Below are 21496 nucleotides of genomic sequence, written 5' to 3'. Positions count from 1 at the left end.
CAGGGTTGTGTCATTTGAAATTAGTGGGTATAAGGCCCCTTGGAGAGATAAAGAAGAGCAGCGATTTGAAAAAGTGAAAGGCAGCAGTCAGAGTTAAGAAGAAAGGGCATGTTCCTGGTAAATGTTTTCCTAAATGGGAATTTTTCAGTGTGGTGTTTTGCTCGTGTATTTGGCAGTCACTTAGAATCAAGTGCAGACTTGTGCTACATTGTGGGCTTGGCAATGACAATTTGTGTGTGTGTGGTGCTTTAGTTATATTAGCCCTGGAGGCAGAGTTAACACTTGCAGTGGGACAAGAGTATTTGCAGTCATCAGAGAACTTTGCAGTCAGCTTCAATAACATCACTCCATTTTTTTCACTTTTTTTTCAACATTTTTTTTGGCAGCAAAGCTCTTAGTAGAACCATCTGTCTTTCTATTAGTGTTTTTGAGTCCTGTTTTGAAGCTTCTTTGCTTGGCAAAGTCACTTTCATCCTTGGAAACCATTTAAAAAAAAGTTCTGTGGCTTTTTGCCGAAGAAGAGTACTATGCAAAAATTCCACACGGCTGTTCATTTTTGTTCTAAAAGAATACAGTTACTTTGTCTTTGTCTTAAAAAAAAACAAAACAAAACAAAAAAAAACCCAAACAAAAACAAAAACAACAACAAAAAAACCCCACCAAACAAAAACAAAAATAAACACATGAAGAAGTGGCAGACATTGGGCAGTTCCAGGATGACTGAGAGGGAATAGCAGTAAAATCACATTTTATACGTTTTTATTCCCCAGCAATGCAGTTAAAAGTATGTATGTCTTCTAGTTAACAAGATCAGAATAGGAGAGTACTAGGGTAGAAAAAAATGGGTTAAGTTAGTTCAGTGAGTGGAGCTACATCTACTCTAGCTTCAGTCCCAATCTTAATCTCCCACTGCAAGAATTTCCATCAACAGCACTCTTGAACTCCATCCTTGAAAATTGTTTCAGACTGTAAAGATGCAGTCAGTACACACACAGGTGTTGACAGGTCCTGGCATAAAGAGGTTGCCATCCCAAATTTTGTACCACTATTCTGTCTCCTAAATGTTGGGTGAACTGAGACATCTCCTGGATCTTCAGGAGATTAAATTAAAATAAACTCAGGATGCTAGTCTGAACCATGGCATCCAAGGAGCTGGTACAGGTTCTGTTTTGCCAGTTCTGCTATGCAGGCAATAACGAAGGGAGTATAACCTCCTTATGCCTCTGGCCAAAGAAGTTTGTGTACCAACACTCTAATTCTCCATGTTTCTTAAGGCTGCAGACCACAAACAAAATTTTTGTCTTTGATAACATATCTACCTCTGATGCCTCAGCTTCACAGCGCCATTGAAAAACTAGATGACCTCTCAGAAAATGAGTCAGTCTCCCTTTACTGACTGATCTGGTCAGTGGGGTTTTTTAATTAAAACTAGCCATTTGACATTTTAATCTAGCAAACTTTTTGTCACCTGTGTGAAACACAAAGATGATGTCCATTTCTAGCAATTAAAAATTCTGACAGAACTGGGTAAAAGCAATATTATTAGACGTTGTGCCATGGCCAACTTCCAGGTTTGATGACTAATTTCTGAATGTCTTAAGTCCCCTGCAGTATCCACTTACAATATAATATTTTCCATTTCCTGACTTGCATGGTTGTGTACAGTTGCTGTGCAAAGTTGAACAGCTAACACTTCAGACATAGCTGTGTTTTGTTTGTGAGTAAAGTGTCTCAGCCTTTTTTCTTACCATCTTTGAGACTTTGTCTTTTCACATGTACAAATAAGTGCATGTATATGGGCAGAAAAATAGTATTGACTAGGCTGTATGCTACTTATGCACATACTTGTACTTCTGTGTGTATGGATCTTTGTGTTTGGGCTCAGTCAGGGTGAAAGCTACTGCCTGAGACAGAGATATTGTTACACAGTGCAGTAAAAGAGAAGAAAAACCCAACCTGCAGCCAAAGAGAAGTGAGGCATTATGGGTTGTGGGGGGAATAATTAATTGGGATATAGATATGCGTTAGTGGAATCTTTTGATTTATTTTGGATTAATGTCATTCCTATGAAGTGCTTTGGTAATTAAGAAGAGGCTGAATAGTTGATGCTACTGGAACACCCCATTATGGAGGAGCATATTCAAACCTGACCTCTCAGATCAGAAGTAAGAGAAAGCATGTAAGCAGACATTTTCCCCGGAAAAAATTCCATGTTTGATTTTCCCTCTCCTGTTCAGCAGGTCCAGGGTCAGCTGCCTCCATTAATGATTCCCGTATTCCCTCCAGACCAACGAACCCTAGCAGCAGCTGCACAGCAAGGATTCCTTCTTCCTCCTGGTTTCAGCTACAAAGCGGGATGCAGTAAGTCCTGTAGATTTTTTTAGCTGGAAGTGGGTGTAGGGCAAAATTTCATGCCAACCTGTATAAAAGTATCACCTCTCTAGCCTGATGGACAAAGCCATTAATTTGCACAGATGAGTGTAAAATAGAGGATTAGTTGTTGCCGTATGAGAAAAGGTTATCAGCGATGATTTATGTGTTTCAACATAACAGTGAAACATTACACACAGAGAGTGGATCTGTGTACCTTCTTGATGACAGATCTTTCTGAGAAGTGAACGTGCTCACAACCACACATACGTACATATATCTGAAGAGAAGCTATTGGAAACTTCCTGATAAATTTCAACACTGTTGTAAGAAAGTATGTTTTTCTCCTGAAGCAGCCTGCTTACTATTTGTGAACTGAAGGCCTATTCTAGTCTCTTTCTTCACACAGAACTCACATTAATCTCAACGGGGGTTCTACAGAGATCAAAGATAGCATATGCCTTTCAGTTTGATGGACTAACACAAACTATGAGTATATTTACGAGAGCCTAACACTAAAAAATGTAGCATCTCCTTTTTTAATCTTTGAAAGATTTGTATTGTTGTCTACAGTCCCCAGATTTTTTTTGAAATTTTATTTAAGCCTTCAATAGGATTTCGTGTTCCTGTCAACAGGATGATAATAAATACAAGTTAAGGAATAATCAAGGAATTCCATTTCCATTAATAGACTTGGCTAAAGCATGGATTTCGTAGAGTTGTTTTCATACATTTGTGCTTGTATAACTCTTCTGACATCAGTTTCCTACTGAGTTATCTGGGACTTGATTGTTCTACCATTCTCTGTCTCTAGCATGGGTGTTTAGCTTTATTATGTCCATGTCAGTGTGTCCACCTGTATCAATGACTAACTCATGAATTCATCAGTTGTTTTGAGTTACTCAGCACTTGCCACTGCAGCAGTTTCATAAAATTAGAACATATAAAGATTCCTTCAGTTAAACTGGCTTATACCATAATTTCAGATTTCTTTCAGTTTCTGTAACATTGTAGATACAGTACTTGAATGTGAATTTGAGTTTCTTTGGCCACTAATCCCTTTTCCAAATATTTTACAGACTGGGACCACTACTGAAAATTACTGTTCAAAACACTTCACATCCCTCAGCAGCTGCAGTGCCAAAGCATAGGCTCATTCAGTTCTTCCAGTGATTTCAGTCAGTCTCTCTCAAATGGGAATAGTAGTGATTCACATTACAGAATGTTTAACTGAAAGCCACACTGAATATGAATGCTACCACAACTGTAGGCCTGGAAAAGGTCAGGAAAGCACCCCATTAGATATATCTGGCAGATTAAATTAGTTCCATGTTAATGAAGTCTGGTGTGGATAGAAGGAGTTGAGGGGGTTTTTTCCCTTCATTTCACTGCATGTACATTAACTGTAAGACAGTCCTATAGCTCCTCACATCCATGAAGTACATATGACATTACATGTTTGTATAACCTTGAAAATGAAAAAGAAAAAAGAGCAAAGTTGCTGCTGCTCCTGGCAGTAAGGCTTGGAGTTAACTGCATGCCAAGGTCTAGGACTGAGCAGAAGCCAGTGGAAAAAGACGGCTCTGTGTTTGGTGATTCCCTGGCATGTTTGACTGAATTTGACTGAGAGGCTGAGGAAAAGTGATAAGTAGTCCAAAGGATTTTTTCTTTTCACTCACAGTTTAGTGTACACAAAAAAGCATATATGGATTTAGCTACACCTAGAAAGCTTGTAGCAATGAAGAACATAGCTACTTTAAAACTATAACATGTTCACCTTAAGTAATCTTTTTTACATGCCATGACACATACTTCTCCCACTTTTCTGCTTGCCCTTCTGTGATCAGTACTTTTGGCAAAGAGCTTTGGATAAAATTTTCTAAAGCACCTGAGTGATTTAGGAGACTAAATCTTCATTTGAAGAGTCACAAAGGCACTAAGGATAAAGCCTCAGGGATGTTTAGCAAATTTTTGTACTGTAAACTTTAGTACAGTCACCTGTGATAGCCTAAATTGAGGTAAAGTGGGTACCAGTGTGGCACTGCAGCAGGGAAAGTACAGCAGATTAATTTGCTCAGCTTCTCAGCACATTAGAGGCCTAACTTTCACTCTTTGTGTTTGGATACGAGGCCTTCCTATGAACTTCTGAAGACCCTGCTACCAGCATCTTTACCTGACTGCCATTATATGTTTTGAATTTGGCTTATGTACATTTTGACAATGGAACCTCACTTCCATATCTTCCTGGTCGCTTTGGAAAACCTGCCCTTTTGTCTGGACTGATAGATTTTTAGAATTATTTTTCATGGTTGATCGATAGGAATTCTGTAGTGATGATTCTGTTATTTACTAGCATTAACAACCTGCACGTAGGGACGATAAAAAACTCCATGGGACAATTCCGTTCCAGTCACAAAGAACCAAGAACTATGACAATTTTCATGTATTGTTTCTCAATAAAAAGGGAGATATGAAAATCTGGGGGAGAAGGAAGAGAGAATTGTGACAACCAGTATTTTCATAATTAACTAATGGTGCTGAGTGCCTTGATTATGGGTATCTGGTTGGGGACACCCTCAAAGGGACATTTACACTGTTACATGCCCTGCCTCTTTGAAAAGTCCTATCTCCAAAAGAGTATCTCAAAATCTGCAGCATGTGGTCTGAGGCACTGCTGATCTCTCATCAGTTGTGCTATTGGTCACACCTGGTGACTGGGTTACTTGCCACTTCTGCCTGCAGGCCAAGTAGCTGAAGAGTGAACTGTCTCTGGTTGCTCCTCACTGTGCCTCTAACTTCTGACATGCTGGAGAAGCTTCTCGGTTAAGCACTCCCTAATGTGCTTCTGTCCAGGCTGGGATAGCAAGGCCTTCCTGTTAAAAATGCTTAAACTGAACTGGTTCGTTTCAATGGGAACGTGTTGGGAAGTGATGAAACAAGCAGCTTAGTCGCAGTGGTAACCTTTGGCAGGGGGCTGCGACTGGAGATGGTGGCCTTTTCAGCCTGCAGCTGGAAGAGAATGTGTGATCAGGCCTTGAGGTCAGTGAAGAGAAAAAGTGATGAGTATCTAGTTATACTGCTATTTCTGTTTTGTTCTTAGATAATGAAACCAAACTAAAATGTTCAGTGCTTTCTGATTCACTTGTCCATGCTAGAGCAATAGAAGGTCACATGTATGTCTCCCAGTGGTTTCAAAGAGTATATGAGGGAGGGTTCCTCAGCCAGTGCTTCCCAATGGACTAATAGCTTCTCCAGAGAGACTGTGGAAGGGAAGAGTACTGTTTTCTCCACACGTAGTTCCCTTTCTGAGGATTTGGCTGAAGATAACACAAAAATAGTCATAACAGTTCGTAGCAGGGGTCCGTTTAGATTCTTCTCATGGAAGATACCTAAAGAAGAGTAGAAGAACAGGACAACAGTACTTTGTCTTCCTATACTCTACCAGATTGCAGTGGCTGGGCACAGAGGGACCTTCTGACCCCGTGGTGGTATCACTGTGTGAGAGCTATTCTGTCTGTTACTGAAAACAAGGAGGTTTCTCTGCTTGGGTTCCCACCTGATTGGAAACATTGTAGACAGCTGAAATGCTCAATAGAATACAATGTATCAATCTTGAATATGTGCAGAGCAAAGTAGTCACACTTCTCCAAATATTTTGCAAAAATGGGTAAATACAGGGAGGAGAGGGGTAAATATTTTCTCCATGGTTACATGGCAGGTCATGGTCTTTGGCTTCCGATTCAGTGTAGTAAATTTCCTTTTCTTTCTTTTTCTCCATAGCAGATCATGCTTGGGAGTGGCTTGGTTTTTCATTTTGTTTTGTTTTTTAAACAGATGGTTTGCATTACATAAGGGACAATTTACACAAGTTGACACTTCCCCTTTTTTCTCTATGGCATATTGTGTGGTGGTAAAGTTGGCAAAGAAAAAGGGAGGAACTTCTATTAGCACTACATTTCTACTTGACAAAAAGATTCATAATCTAAGGTTCCAGTTGATTTTTAACCTCCATACCTAGATATCATTGCATGGTGTTTAAAATGTTTAATATTGTTTACAACCAAAGCATTTTCTTTTATGAGAAAAATAAGTTGGCAGTATGTGATAGACTATATTTTCCGTGACCAGCAAGAAAAATACTGGTTACCTACTTATTTGCTACATACCTGGTTATCCATTCACTGCATGCTAGTTGGAATTTAAGTATTTTGATTTTTATGCAAACCTCTTTATATGTATTTTATTATACACTTAATATGTAGTGTTTATATAGATGTATAATGCAAATCTCTTTATAAAGAGTCGATGTATAAGAGTGGGGTGTTAACTAAGTAAGTGACCTGTGGTGTGAGCACGTATTAGGAGTTAACCCCAGTATCCCAAGTATATGAATTGGTTTTAGCAGCAGGTGAGCACCTTCCATTTCAGCTGATGTTGAAACCAAACAGAGCCTGATTATTCCGTTTCCCAAACTGGGGCAAAGCTTCTTCCACATTTAGGCTATGCATGTTGGCTCAGGTCATTTAACCCCTCTCCTTTTATTCTCAGCCAGCATTCCTTCAACCCTGTCATTTGTTACTACAGCTATTACTAGTTCAGCTCCACTTGTGATACTTGCTAGATAATCTACATGACTCCCAGCATTTTAGCAGTGGTGAGTGAAATGTCAACTCTGCTGAGGTCTGAGGAGCTGTTGCTGTTGACTTCACTGAAGTCAGATTTCACACCAGATGATACAGATCTGCTAGGGCCACTCATAGAAATAATTAGAATTTATTTAGAGCTCATTAATATTTGTGAAGTGCTCTGAAAGTATAAAAACAGCGTAAGTGATAGAAGAGAAAAAGTTTTGTATTGTGCCCTTTAAAAACTGCATAGTTCCGCCTCAGAGGAGACTGCTTTTTAGTTGTAGGTAGTGTAATCCTTCTATTAATGCACATATATATAGATTTGCATGTGGAATGTCTCTGCGGCGTAAGAGAAAATTGTCTCTCCTGTATAAGAGATAATAAAGGGAATGAAGTAAGATTTGGGAAAAAGAGGCTGCTTCTGGCTACCTATTTACAGAAAGGGCAGGAAGAGTTTGGCGGAGAACAGTGGTAGATGGGGTATCTTCAAAACATTTAAGCAGCACCGGGGCAGAATGCTTCCCTGTGGTACTTCCGTGGTTCTACATTTGCAGTTTACAATTGTTTACAATTAGTTTTCCGCTAAAAGACGCAGAATAGCCCAAACTTCGTAAAGAAGATGGGTCCTCCCCAATTAATGGTGCTAAGTGAGATTAATTTTGGAAACTGCACTCCATTGCTTCTTCAAGCGTTTGGTGATCACATTAAAAAGGAAGTGGAATGTTGACTTACAGCAGTGTGGTGTGTTGTATTGGCCCTGAGGTATTTCAGTATGATTGGGGATGTTGAATTCCAGATAGCTTCTTCTCTGGAGGATGAAGAACAACATACTTCATTTTCTGAACTGACGTGTGCAGGAAATAGAGTTGTATGGAGATTTTTAGGAGTTTCTCAGGAAAAAACAGTTACTGATTCTCTATTTCTGGAAGTGGGATTGACCCCAAATATATTTTCCAAGTTATTTGCAAATTCTCAAGAAAGCTTTTAGGTAGCCTTTTATTTGCTGATACCTGTGTTATTTTTATGGAAATACGCCAGATTTTGGAAAAAAAGAATTGTTTTGCTTTGCCCATTCCTCCTCTCCCCTGTGGATAATTTGTTGTAACAAATCATATTGTGTTCTCAGTCAGATGTCATCAACACGTGGTTTTCTGAAAGTACTTTAATCACTGTTTCAATCATATCCAATTAGGGGGAAAAATCTGAATATACAATAGGTACATTATATGTATCCTACATATCAGCTCGTTGCTGCTGGGTGTTCTAAATAAAATAATGCACACATAGTTATTGATAAAATATCTAATTACCTCTTAAAATCGGCCAAAATGTGTGAGATGAACAAGCCAAGCCTAATAAAATTAAAATATGCTGAATTTACTGTTCATCTATATGCTGAAAAATAATTCTGATGTCCGATAAAAATGAAACTCTCAGTTAATTGGTTCCTCATACAGTACAATAAAATTAATGTTTAGGAGTTAACTACCATAAACTTCCTCAGGGAAATTTGCTGATGTATCTCTGTTTTTTAGTCAGTCACATGTTTCATTGTTTAATGGAGTATCATGTGGACTGTCTTACAGTGTTTCTTGTGCTCAGTGTCCATGTGTCTGGTTTCTAAAGAGACTGAGCACTAATTTCTGTTAACTGTGTCAGCTGTATCAGCTGACATACAGATCATTGACAATCACCAAATCACAAGAAAAAATATTGACATTGCTATGCTTTTATCAAAATGATAAAAATAGGAACCATGTGTTGTGAGGACCACATACTGTAGCTTCTTTATAAAGATGCTAGTCATCTTTCAGGGCTACTGTTTATGCCTCGGAAAAGAATGAGCATATGACTAAACCCTCATGTTCCCCCCAGGATAAGAAAAGAGTAATAGCATTGTGGATAGAAACAGCAAAAAGGAGGAATTTTTGGTAACAACTTTGCCTTTTAGCATACATGAGAACGTGTCACTTCTGTAATGCTGCAAATGCAACGGAAGGCATCAAGACCAAAAACTAACAACACAACTAAGTGTTTCTGAAAGACTGTTTCTAACTGAAAGATTCCATAGCCCCTGATCTATGTGTTGCTTCTTACAATAATGCTAATAAAAGAAAAACAGGCGAACAAAATAATGGAGTTCTGTGAAAACAGGCTGATAGTTTCAGTTCAGTTTCTAGGCCATAAAAGGTTTCTGGTGTTACGGCACTATTATTGATAGTTGGGCAACAAAATTAAAGTCATGATTTTTAAATTCATGAGCATGTACAAACCTCTGGGGAAATACATTGTCTTTCCTTGGTTTCCTTAGACCCTTTGAATGACTCTCATTTGTTGAACAGGTATAATAATAATAAAAAAAATATCATAGGATTATTCGGGTTGGAAGGGATCTCAGGAGGTCTGTAGTCCAACCTCTTCCTCCAAACAGGGTCATCTAGGAGATACAACCAGGTTACTCAGAGCTTTATTCAGTTCAGGGCCTGAAAACTTTCAAGGACAGAAACTACACAATCCTGTTTTGACAGCCTGTTTCAGCATCTGGCTGTCCTCATGGCAAAAATGTGATCCTCTCTTGATTCACTTTGTCCATTGACTCTTGTCCTCCAACCAAACACTGCTGTGAGGAGCTTGACCCTGTCTTGGTGATCACCTTCTCATAGGAACTGGAAGGGTCCTTTTAAGTCCCTCCAAAACTATCCCTTCTGTAAACTGAATTATTTCTCTAAAATACACAATAAGCTAATCCCATGTAGTCAGCACTTGGTCAATGCTGTCTGTAACTATTTTCAAAGAAAATCAGTGAACCAGTTTGGATTTCCTTCTGGAAGCCAGTGGTGGTATCTTCTTCATGCTCTTTTTCTTATTTGTCTAAATCCTTGATGCCTAGAGCAATAAGTCAGGGAACACTGCTTATGTCTTTCACAGCCTCCCACTATGCTCTCTAAATGTCCATCATCACACCAAAAAACCAAAAGGAAAATGGTGATGAGGATGAGAATGAGAATGAATGAATGGTGAGAAGAGATGCAGTGACTTACCTGTCAGCCATTAGCTGTGATTATTCATTATAAATATACTTAAGTGATATATTGAGTGTAAAATTATTGTGGCTTTTTCTAGAGCTTGTCAAAAATGGGGGGAAGATAATGTAGAATTCCTTTTCATTCAGCAGAATCTACTATATGGAAATGTTAATTCCAGTATTTTTCATGGAACTTAGTTTAGCATACTGGTTTTGGAAATTACAATTTAAGAATTTGGTTTTGTTTCCTACTCTTTATATTCTTTACACTGTTTTCTTTTTTTCTTCTCCTTCCATGACCTCCAACTTTTTTCACTTGCTGTCCCTGAAAGACAGGTAGGAGGAAAACAGTAAGTTAAAAAACTGATGGGAAATAAACCCCCTACTTCTTCTGGTATCTTTTTTTGGTTTTTTTTAAAGAAGAAAATTTCAGGAAAAAAATCAGAGTATTCTATTGTTTCATATAATCAGGTTCAACTTAAAAATCCTGTCAAAACATTACAATTTAACATTAGCATGTAACTTGATTTATATAGCAAGCAAGACAATTGTGCCTGCTCTGAAGAGCTTGCAGCCTTGTCAGTAGACAAGACAAGACACTAGGGGGGATTACACCATGAAGGAGAATAAATGAGATGAGTGACAGAGGAAGGAATACAAAAAACATCTTGTGAGTTTAGGTGACTGGTACAAAACACAAAATGTTAGATCCTCTGCTTTCTTTTATCTTTTTTTTTAAAAAAAAAAGTCTTCATTTTTTTAGCTTAATAAACGTCTTTGATAAAATTTTGCAAAACATTTTTAAGAGCTACTGTTGTATTTTTGCAAGTATACGATGATTTAATATCCATGAGCTTGGTAGCTAGTCAGTTGAAAATTAAGTTCCTAAACACAGGGTTGTTACTTTGCGTTTTGGGACAGGATGTCCACTTGGCTCGGTACCACAACCAACTTTCGCAGAAAAGTGTTTTCAGTGGAGGATGATAGGGAGAGTTCATAGAAAAAGTGGTTTAAAAATGAATGTACTTCATGAAAAATCCTCTTGTAAGCAAGATGTTGGAAGATTATTTTGGGCAAGGATGAAGGTGTGATTTGAAATTGAAAGAAGTTGCAGTGCATAAATTATCAGGAAAGAGGTTCTGGGTATGTTTGTGGAAGACGGACCAAAAGAAGGATAGAGAAATAAAGAATTAGCACTGAACTGAGGGTTCAGCCTTGCCTTCTTTCTTCCCTGAGCCACTGGCATTCTCCTTTGCTTGCAACGTGCACCAACACCTCTAACATACCCCATCAGCTCCCCCAGGGCTGACATATTCCTTTTACTTCTTTAGGTGCTGCATCACCAGTACATACGTCCTTCTGTGCTCTTTTCATGTAGTCAGTCTTGAATAATTCTGTTCTTCAAAGTGATGCCACAGAGTAGCTGGGAAATAATTAGAGAAGAATATGTCAGCTAATGAAATAATTTTTACCTTGTTCTTACAATAAAAATCCCAGCCTTTGACCTGCTCCAGATTTTACTATTTAGTGTACTAAAGAAAAGCAACAGCAAAACTTCTCTCTCGTGCTTTGTTTATAAGAAAAGTCCACACATAATGAGAGACAGTTTGGAACATGAAAGACCTGCACAAAATGCTTCTTTTGGTAGCTGAAAGATGCAGGGAGGTACACTTCTGCCTGCATGCATTAGTAGATTAATAATGAACTTTGTAAACAGAAATGGAATGTAGTCGTTTGAGAACGTATTGGTGTTTTGAGTTGTGCAAACTTGTGAGTGGCTTGGGAAATACCTGTTTTTAATAACTGTATATCTTGCCTCACATTCTTGAAATGTTGCTAAAGCTTTGGAAAAAATGTAGCTAATTTTATATCTAAAAAATTCTATTTACTGATGTAGTAATGAAATAGTTAAGATATGCATTTCCCAGACTTTAGAATTAACTAAAAATGCTCAAGCCAAACCTTCAGTCTGAAATGGGAATGCAAGGGCAATAGAAAGATGTATCATGTTTTAGAGTAACAGCAAAGAATGAGCAGGTATGTGTTTGTCAGAGGAGACTTGAGGCCTTTGTTAGTATTTTGAGGGGAGTGCGCCTGCACCATGAGATCTATGTATGTAAGTGCTTGGCCTCCTTATGGATCTAGAGCCTGGAATCCTTCCCGGAGAAGAGCACTGTCTGAAGAGCTTCTGTGTGTTTTAATCTTGGCTCTTCCACTGGCCTGTTGAGTGACCCAGGGCATGGCATGGTGTTTGAGATTATTCTTTGCTCTCTCTTGTTACGGTATCCTGTGGACAGTAGGCTCCTCCTGATAGAGGTGATCTTCTGCTAGACATTTGTACCAGGGCAGACACAGTGGACCACTAATCCTGATGGTATCAATGCTCGTTATTGTACCTTCCTCCAGCTGCTTTGCTGCTGTGTCTGTACCGTGGGAGCAGTAATGTGGATATACTGTGTATGAGTAGCGCTTGTGAAAGGGTCGCAGCACAGGTGGGGTATACTTCATAAACAGAATTGCTAAACCCCTAGAAGTAAGCACAAGATAGCAGAGGGTATTATCAAAGCATAACGATGCAAAGATCCATGATTGGTTACAGAAGCTTTTCAGTTTTGTTTGTTGTTTTTGTGTGTTAAAAGTATTTTGGAGCACTGGAAAAACATACAGTCCTTTAAAAAGTGAACTAACAAAAAACAACCTGGTGGACAGGAGAGCCTAGCTCTGCACAGCTGTAATCTGATTTTAGGATGAATTTGACTTTTTTCCTTAGAATTGTGGAAAACTACGTTACTGATTGGTGTAGTAGTTGCTTTCTGGCATGGTCTACTAAAAAGTCGCAGAGGCATTTACCTGCACCACCGGAGCCAGTGGTTGTGACTATGCATGTGGCTGTGGGGACTTCAGCATGTTCTTCTCTCACAAGCATCTCATTGATACATTTGCCAGGGATTAATACAGCAGAGGAGGGTATGAAAGTCTGCCTGACTGTTCAGGAAGGTGAAGATTCTGAGATTTACAAATTAGCATGAGGTTGTGAGAGGATGGGCTGAGGCTTATACAGGCATGTGGAGAGGACTATGGGACAGTGCATGGAAGTCAGTCTTTTAATCTTGGTATGTATTAATGCATATCATTAGTAACTAAAAATTTTAAATGGCTGTAAAATCTACATTCTAGTGAGAATCTACTTTTCCCTCATTCTTTTCTTTGCAGATGAGATATTAATAATTTTATATTCTTTCGTGGCTGGTCCTTGAAATAAATGTCCTCTTATAGAGAGGGGTCTTTCAGAATGATACAGGGATTAGCCTTTGAGCTACTAGTGGTGTGGAAGCAGCTAAGCACCGTTGACCCTCAGTCTTTGACCACCTTCTCTTTCTTCTCCGTGTTCTCACATGTTTAAGGCCGACTGTTTGGGTCACAAGATAATGCTCCAGAAAACTTCAAGTCAGAGAAATTTTTAATTCAATCCATGATATGAAATGGAAAATGGATCCCTTAGTTGAAGCAAAGTAAAACTGGAAAATGGGAAACAATTACAACCTCTGGGGAAAAAAAACCCAAGCAAATCAGGAAATCTGTTGCCCATTGTCAATAAATAAGTAAATAGAGAAGTTGTGGCCAGGTAAAAAGACATTTGTGCACAGGGATGCCTGGGTGGACCTTTGGATTCCCATTGCTTGGCTGGCTGGCCTTGAAAGACTGTGAAGCTTCAGTCAGCAAAGCATTATTTAAGATGTTCTTAAATATAAGCAGGCACACCTATTGAAGTTAAATACCTGTTAAGATGCTTTGCCAACCCAGTTATTTTCTGGCCTTCCATTTCTGGAAGTTATGGTATTTAATTCTTAACAGGAGATCAAAGATCTCCATAAAAAAGGTTGCATTATAAAAGGGAAACCCAAACATACGCAGTTTTCCTGAATGTGTATATACCAACACAGCTTATTTCTAACATTTAAAAAACATGAGATAAATTTCTTTCCCTTTGTTTTCTGTTTCCTGTAACTTAGGCTTGATACCGTTCTAAACTTTAATTCAATAATAACTAATAACAATTGTACAGAATAACCTGCATTGCCTTCTTAATTTGTCCTTCTTTTTGCCGAGTTCACTCAAAAAAGCATAATAAAGGAAGGAAACTTTTCACTTACCTCTCTAATGAAATGTACAGGAACATTTAGGTAGATTTTCCTGGTGAAGTGTTCTGCCTTTTCCATAGTTTAATTTCAAGTGGCTGTTTTAATGCTGCAGTAATCTTGCATGCTACCAGAACACAGGGACGTACAGAAATGCTCTGACAACTTTTTTTTGAGTGGAAAGTGCTTAAACATTTTATCATTTGGAGAAGCGACACAATGCATGTGACATTTCTTATTATTTTTACCAGATTTCTTAATAGTTTTGTTGATGGGCTGGTATAAAGTTTATTTTAACAAATAAGATGTGTAAGGAGTGACCGCAAGTGAGTGCTCCATAACATTAAAGCATGCCTGTCTCCATCTTGATTTTTGCCATCTCAGGTAATTCTCCTTTATAAATGCCTGCAACTTTTTTTTTAAACCTTTGCTGGGTCCCTTTCATTCAGCACAATGCAGTTCTTTCTAAAACTGCAGTAGTTTTCTCTCAGAAGCAAAACTGAATCACAAGTCACAAAGCAGAGTTGGCGCAGGGATTTTGGAGGCTTGTATCTGATTTACTGAACTTCACATGCTTTTCCCTGTTGTAGGAGCAAACCCTGAAACTAAAGCAAGATATTTTTTTTCTCACCTAAAAGAAAGCGCGGTAGTCAAGGCAATGCCGTTTCTGATCTGTGTGAGGCTCAGTTTACTAACAGTGAACAGAGTTTGGTTAACTTCATATTCTGGACAAGCTTGTAAATTTGTCCCCTTCTAATACTGCGATCTTATCAAGGTTGTACTGTTTTCCTTTTCTCCTCCACCCCCATCTTCTTTCTTTCCTTTTTTTTTTTCTTTTTTCTTTTTTTTTTTTTTTTGAAGTGCAGCCTTCTGATCAATGCGCACTTTTTTTTCCATTTCCCTAAATACATCATGAAAAAGGATGAGGTTTCCGCCTTAATTGCTTGTGCCTTTTATTCACATTCCTCTCTCAGCCAGAATTGTGAAAAGAGTGTTAGTAAAAGGCTGCACAATAGAGCTTTTCATTAGGCCTCAACAAGGCACACAAAAGAAGGCTTTTGGAAAGAGTGAATGCAGGACTTTAATTTGCAGGTGGAGAGTAGATAAAAGGTGCTGACGCCTCTATTATTCTCTTACTTAGGTGACCCTTACCCCGTTCAGCTGATCCCAACTACCATGGCAGCTGCTGCCGCAGCAACACCAGGCTTAGGCCCACTCCAACTGCAGGTAAGTCCGAAAACAATGCAGAAGAGGCAAAGGTTAAGTAAATATGAAAACCAGTTTTATCTTCCGTTTGAACACAGTGCAAATAACAGGGGTTTGGGTCTGTTCTCTTGGCATAAAATTTGCATCTGAAGCACAATGATCACCAAATCATATACTTTGCCTTTTACCTTGAGGGAACTTTTTGTTATGTTTTCGTGTCTTTATTGTCAGTGAAACTACTTCGAGGTTTGTACTTTAGGTTTCCACTGAGCAGTAGGTTTGCTCATCTTTTCCGTCAGATAGTTGTGATGCAAGCTGTAAGGGCTGGCTAGGCGTAAACCAGCAAAAGGAGACACATTGCCGGGGAGAAAAGCTCTGTCCTGACAAGCACTTTTAAACTGATTAAAAGTTGCTTAACGTGATTAGGTCCTTTTAGGCTGTAAGCTCTTCAGATCAATGACTGGCCCCTCCTACAATGTTTTATGGTACCCAGTACATTTTAGGCACTGCCATGGTGCAGGTAATTAAGTGATGATACTAATTTAACATAGGCAATTAGAAAACAGGTGGAAAGATACCGAAGAATTTTTTTTGAGCTGCTTTAAAGAGTTAACCTGGTAGCCAGATGCATCTGATTCAAAACTTCCAATATCACTCTAAATTTTGAAAGTGTTAGGGTGTCCATGGGTCTTAATGATAGTGGTGCAGCCATTCCTCAGGTATTCCTGATCAGCCCCACAACCCTTGTCAACTCATTGGAATTAAGCAAATGTGATGTCCATTTCCACAGTTTGAGTTTTGTTACCTGCCATATATGCTTTGCTGGGAGGATGAAGCTGGGTAAAATTTGGGACTAAAATGAAGTCAAGATCCAAATCATCTCTAGTTCTGCAAAATCTGGATTTACACTCTTTTGTAGAAACAAACAAACAAAACAAAAAAATCCCATACTCTCCATTGCTAATTCATCTCCCCACTCATTATTATTTGTCAAGTCGCATGGAACAGCAGAGCTTTATACCTGCTTGGAAAAGCTCCGTACTTATAAACAGTACGTGTAAAATGCATTCTCAGACTCAGTTTGGCCAGCATCAGTATGAAGTGGACTCTCTGCAACATCAGATATTTCAGTTGTTTGGCCAGCATACAAGAGCGTGGGACATAGTTCTGGGGAAGATTTTTTTTTTTTTTTATTTTAACACAGCCAGCGGAAGTTAGCTGAGTTTCACAGAAATAGCTGCCAGTGTGTAAGCTGACACATTCCATGCACCACAGAGGTTAATACATTCATTCCTATTGTGCCTTTGTATGAAAAGCTACACTGTCTGTCTGTTAGTTTCTGATTCTGTGAGTAACAAATACCGTAGACAGCTTAAGAATCATGGGAGCCATAAAAGTCATCCCTCTGAAATGAATTTTGAGAAGTAATGTCAGTATTGATAAAGTGCTTATAATAGCCAAACACACATGAACACGCATATGGAAGAAAGTGGGGAAAAAAAGGAAAACCAAACATGGTGCTAGCTAGCAATGAGAAAATACAGGTCTAACTCTAATTCTCCTTATTTTTGTGGTTATTCAGGATAGTGCTAAAATAACGCATTAGTGCTCCAGTAAGTTGGGAGGGTGGTTTACTTTCATTTCAGGACCAGCCTTGGGCTGTATCTCTACATGTGGTGGGCTGAAGTATTCTGATTAAAATAGGCTTTATCATAATGACAATTTCCTTATACAAAGGTGGGCTTTGTACAAATGCGACTGACTTCATAAATATCTTAAGATGAGTTTAGGTTATGGAAAACTTAAAAACCTTAAGGGCCTCTTGTTTCTGTGCAAAGGAGAACATTAAAATTAAACTACTGACCAAATTCACCTATGTTGTTTTGCTACATGTTATTTAGCCTGGAATTAAAGGGAGAATTTGGCAACCAGTCAGTGGGAGAGGTTCAGTGTACTAACTGTAGACTCCTTCAAATCCTTCTGACTTGATCTCTAAGGGTATGTATATGCTGGAAAAAAATTAAAGTAATCTTTCTTTATGTCTTAACAGTGGTTTTCAGTTAGCGTTGCAACCTGTCTAATAGAAATTGGACATGCCTCTTAATTTCTGGTGCCATTTGAAAGTGTCAGATAGGCTAGATGTGCTTTGAGAAGGGTTTTGTGATATAGCACTCAGAATGGACTCTCACCCATGCTTACATGAGTGAAGCTGAATCTGGCATAGCTGCTAGCCTAGAAGGGTCGTGTCTTCCAACGTCTGTTCAAATCCAGCTTGTTTCAAATCCAAACTCAGTGATGCCTGTTTCTTCTAGTCATGAAGAACTGGTTCAAAACCACTTCTAAATGGCACGAATGAATGTGCAGCCATTACAGTCTGTTTCAGGGAGGAACTCTTCTTTCTTCAGACATTACATATAACCATAGTGTTCCCTACAAACCCTCTGTTGTCTGGTCATCAGACAGTAGAAGGTCAGAAAAGTACAATGTTCCTTCTTTTCTTCTTTTCCTATCTTCCCTATCACTCATCTTTCAGGCTTTGTATACTAAAAGCGGTAGTTTTCAGGGGAGATCAAAGAACCTGACACAATGCTCAGTTTGTTGCTCCCAGCAGAATTTGGTACACAGTGTTATCTGAGTGAAGACAAAGCCAAGGAATTTTTCTTGTTTGTTTGTATAGTGATAAACATGTCTTTTTTTATTTCATTAGAGAATTTTAAGTCGGGGTATGGCTTTAGTAGTGTACTGTTTGATCAACAGGAAGTATTTTTTTTATCCCTGTTTGTCAAAATTGAATTTTCTTTCTATAAACGAAATGCATACTGTATTTATAGAAGAACACCCAACACCTAATTGTTTTCCTGTGGCAAAGATACTCTTTGTCATTGAAAAGGTAATATCTCATTTTGAAATGCCCTGTTGATTCCCACTGACAGGTTCGTAATCTGAAGCCCTCCATTTCTCTCCCTGCCTTTGAGTCCCTGCTGGGATATACAGATTCTGTCATCTGATATCCGCTACAATTAGCCATACGTGATTGCCTTTATTTCCAGTATCCACAGAGAGACTAATGACTCAAGAATGGAAACTAAAACTTACATTGTTAGGTGTTGCAAAAGGAGTAGATGTCTGAGGCCATTTGGAGAAGCTGGGACTAACATGATGCATGCTTGAACCTGCCCTCTGATAAAGGGCTGTCTGTCAGCCCTGCACGTTCACTCACACCCACATTTAATAACATAAATGCCATTTGAATAAAAAAGTTTTTAGCTTTCATCTGTTAATGAGAAGATTCAGTTCCAAACGTTACGTGAAGTGTCATTTTAAAATGCACCCTTATTGCAGTAAAATCCCTCTTGGTTAGTATGCAGGTTTCTTATGTTGTTTTTTCCCCATATAAATTTCATATGGTCTTGTTCTTCAGGAGTGATGTGGCATGGTGACTCTGTTTCAAATGAACGAGAACAAAACTGAGAGTAGCCTTGCTACTGTGTTTTACTGAATAAAGCTAATGAATTGAAAGTACTGCTATACGCCTTATATGAACATGATGTTTCCCTGTATGATTTAGCAGATGAGGGAATTAAATTTCTCCATCTTGAAGATCAACATTCAAAGCTGTAAGCACAGATATCATGTAACAAGTTTTAGACAAAGTAAACTGAAGTGATTATTCCAATACCAGTCATCTTGGGCATACCTAGTATGAAATAAATGTTTCCAGAAGTCTGAGCACATTCAGTATAAAATTATATCTGATGGTTTGCTTTTTGAGAAAAAATAATTCCTGAGTGCTTTCTGAGCATTAGAAAACAAAGGACCTGATGGCTTGATCTGAAAATTGAGAGGAATCTGCACCATTGGGAGTGTGAATGGTTCACATTTCCCAGATTGTTTGTTTGATAACCAAATAGTGACAACGACTGATTAATTGGCAGTAACACAAATGCTGTATATACCCATAACTATATTGAAAGATAATGCTGGATGTATAGTGACAGCTGCCCGTGTAGCATTACTATACGGACATTTTGTGTCCTGTCAAAACAGTATAGCAGTCTGATGTAATACAGACTTCCTGCGAACATCTGCTCTTGGAAAAACACCCTACAAGTTTTAAGTGCCCACATTCAAGCTTTTTCCCCTCTTCATCTTAGCATGAAACACGACATCATAATTATTGGTGGTTGTGTTCAACATTATGACCAAACCTGTCACTGTACGGATCAAGAGAACCTCATGTCAGCATGGGAGTGTGAAAGCGTTTTAGCTGGGTCTCAGTTCTGAAGGCCAGCCTTTTGAAGAACCCTGACTGATTCTCTTTGGCTATTTGTGTAAAGATGATGAGCAGATTTAGACCTCAAATTTACCTGGAAAAATAATCTGGCCAAGTTTTATAGTCTGCACTTTCTTTATTAAGTACTTGGGTCAGATTTTTTTCTTACTACAAACCTGTTCTTTTCAGTGGTGTGAGAAGATGCCTATCAAGGGCTGAATTTCAATGGAATTTAGCATACATAGTCGGGACCACATTTTTAGAAGAGTTCAGGCCACAGGCAGGCAGTGACATAAGTAGCTAGATTTTGAGGAAAGTTAAACCCATTTGGAGTTTGAGGGCTTTGTCAAAGTTGTTCATCTTGCTGTTATTTAGGTATCTGATTCATTACAAACTTTCCTTTGGAAAACCTTGCTTCTAGACATCTTAAGGGTCACAAAATCATCTGTGACCTCCGTGTTTGTTTTACTTGAAGGAAATGGAAAAGAGAGCTATTTGACAAGTATGCAGTGACTGATCAGAAGATAGACTGTACGAATGATCATGTGAGTTTTACATTAAACATCTGCTGCCTATGAAACAAAAATAAAGCATGAGGACTGCCTGCTTGGTCAGCTACAATTTTTTTTTGCTTACATACTAGCTTCCTTTTGGCTTCTTCACCATTGCAGGGATGAGCTACATCTCTCCACTTGCCAGTTGAGGTTATTTCTCTGAAGTACCTCCTTAAGTTTAATTTGAAATGTTGCTGGTGATAGAACTTCTCCTTTCTTAAGGAGGTGACACTATGTTTTCATTCCTTGATTGTCAAGCACATTTAATATTTGGGGGGGGGGGGGGGGCATATCTCTGATTTCTTACTCTAATTTGTAGACATAACCAGTTCTGGCCAGATTAAGCAGTTGAACTTCCAGTGTTACAGCGCCCCAAATCTGTGAAAGAAGACCCTGACAAACTGTATGAACACTGTAGTGATGCATCTGAATACTGAAAACTTGATTCTTTCCTTGTATTGGGGAGCCAGCTTGCTTGAGATTGAGAAGACAAGTCCAATGCCCCATTGTTTCTACAGAATGTAGTCAAGAGATGGCAATAGTTTATCCATTATTTGTTTATTCTGCAATCTACAGTCATAACCTCTTTGGGATATTACTATAACCAATTCTTTGCCTACAAGAAGGCAAACCTTTTCTTAACAGTGCAGGGTTATTCCTTCTATTTGCTGAGCAGTGTCTACCTTTAAATACTATCTAAGCTGGCTTTTCAACAGTGAGAGTCAGTATCCTTTCACTCTTTGCTTTCCTGCTTTACCTGTTCTCATTAATAGGACTCTGACTCAGTTTGTAGGGATTGAATCGTTAGTGCACAGTTTAATTACAATATTATAATACTCATGCAGTCCACTTAAGCATAAAGAAGTAGAATTAGTTTTTCACTGCGAGCACACACATCTGGGGGAAAAAGCAGCTAAGTACATGAAAAGTGAGATTTCTCATTAGCATAACCAAAAGATGGCAGTTGTCCATCTGCCATTAGCTCGGTGTACTGCTATGCTGTTTCTGATGACCATCACAAATACTGATAATAATAGGAGTAATAAAACAACATAATATGTATATATTTTTGTTGGATGCCCTTTTAACTAGTTTTGAAAATTGCTACATTATGCAGATTCTGTATTCCCTATTTCTGTCCACCACTTACTTGTTTCTGGCTTTGTAAGTGAAAGTGGTGTTCACTAGTTATTTGCCACTTGTTCTGCAAATGAGATCAATGAAGACCAAGGTCCAGTTCTCCAGCTAGAAAAATGGGGCATAGTACCTTTCATGTGACTGAAGCTACAACCATCTAAACA

General features: G+C 38.6%; 1 protein-coding gene across 15 annotated transcripts in view; it reads left to right on the top strand.

The window, feature by feature from the left end:
* Nucleotides 1-21496, top strand: part of SOX5 (SRY-box transcription factor 5) — a 652081-nt gene that overhangs the window by 545857 nt on the left and 84728 nt on the right. For 10 of the 15 annotated variants that reach the window (XM_080392183.1, XM_080392185.1, XM_080392184.1 and 7 more), the window contains 2 exons: nucleotides 2238-2361; nucleotides 15304-15389. In XM_080392183.1, coding sequence (XP_080248309.1) covers nucleotides 2238-2361; nucleotides 15304-15389 — 210 coding nt within the window. The remainder of the gene's footprint in view (nucleotides 1-2237; nucleotides 2362-15303; nucleotides 15390-21496) is intronic. The other 5 variants (XM_080392176.1, XM_080392178.1, XM_080392180.1 and 2 more) reach the window with 1 other exon arrangement.

Source organism: Falco punctatus (assembly GCF_963210335.1).
Source record: "Falco punctatus genome assembly, chromosome: 6".
Classification (NCBI taxonomy): domain Eukaryota; kingdom Metazoa; phylum Chordata; class Aves; order Falconiformes; family Falconidae; genus Falco; species Falco punctatus.
This window is presented reverse-complemented; position numbering and strand designations above follow the sequence as displayed.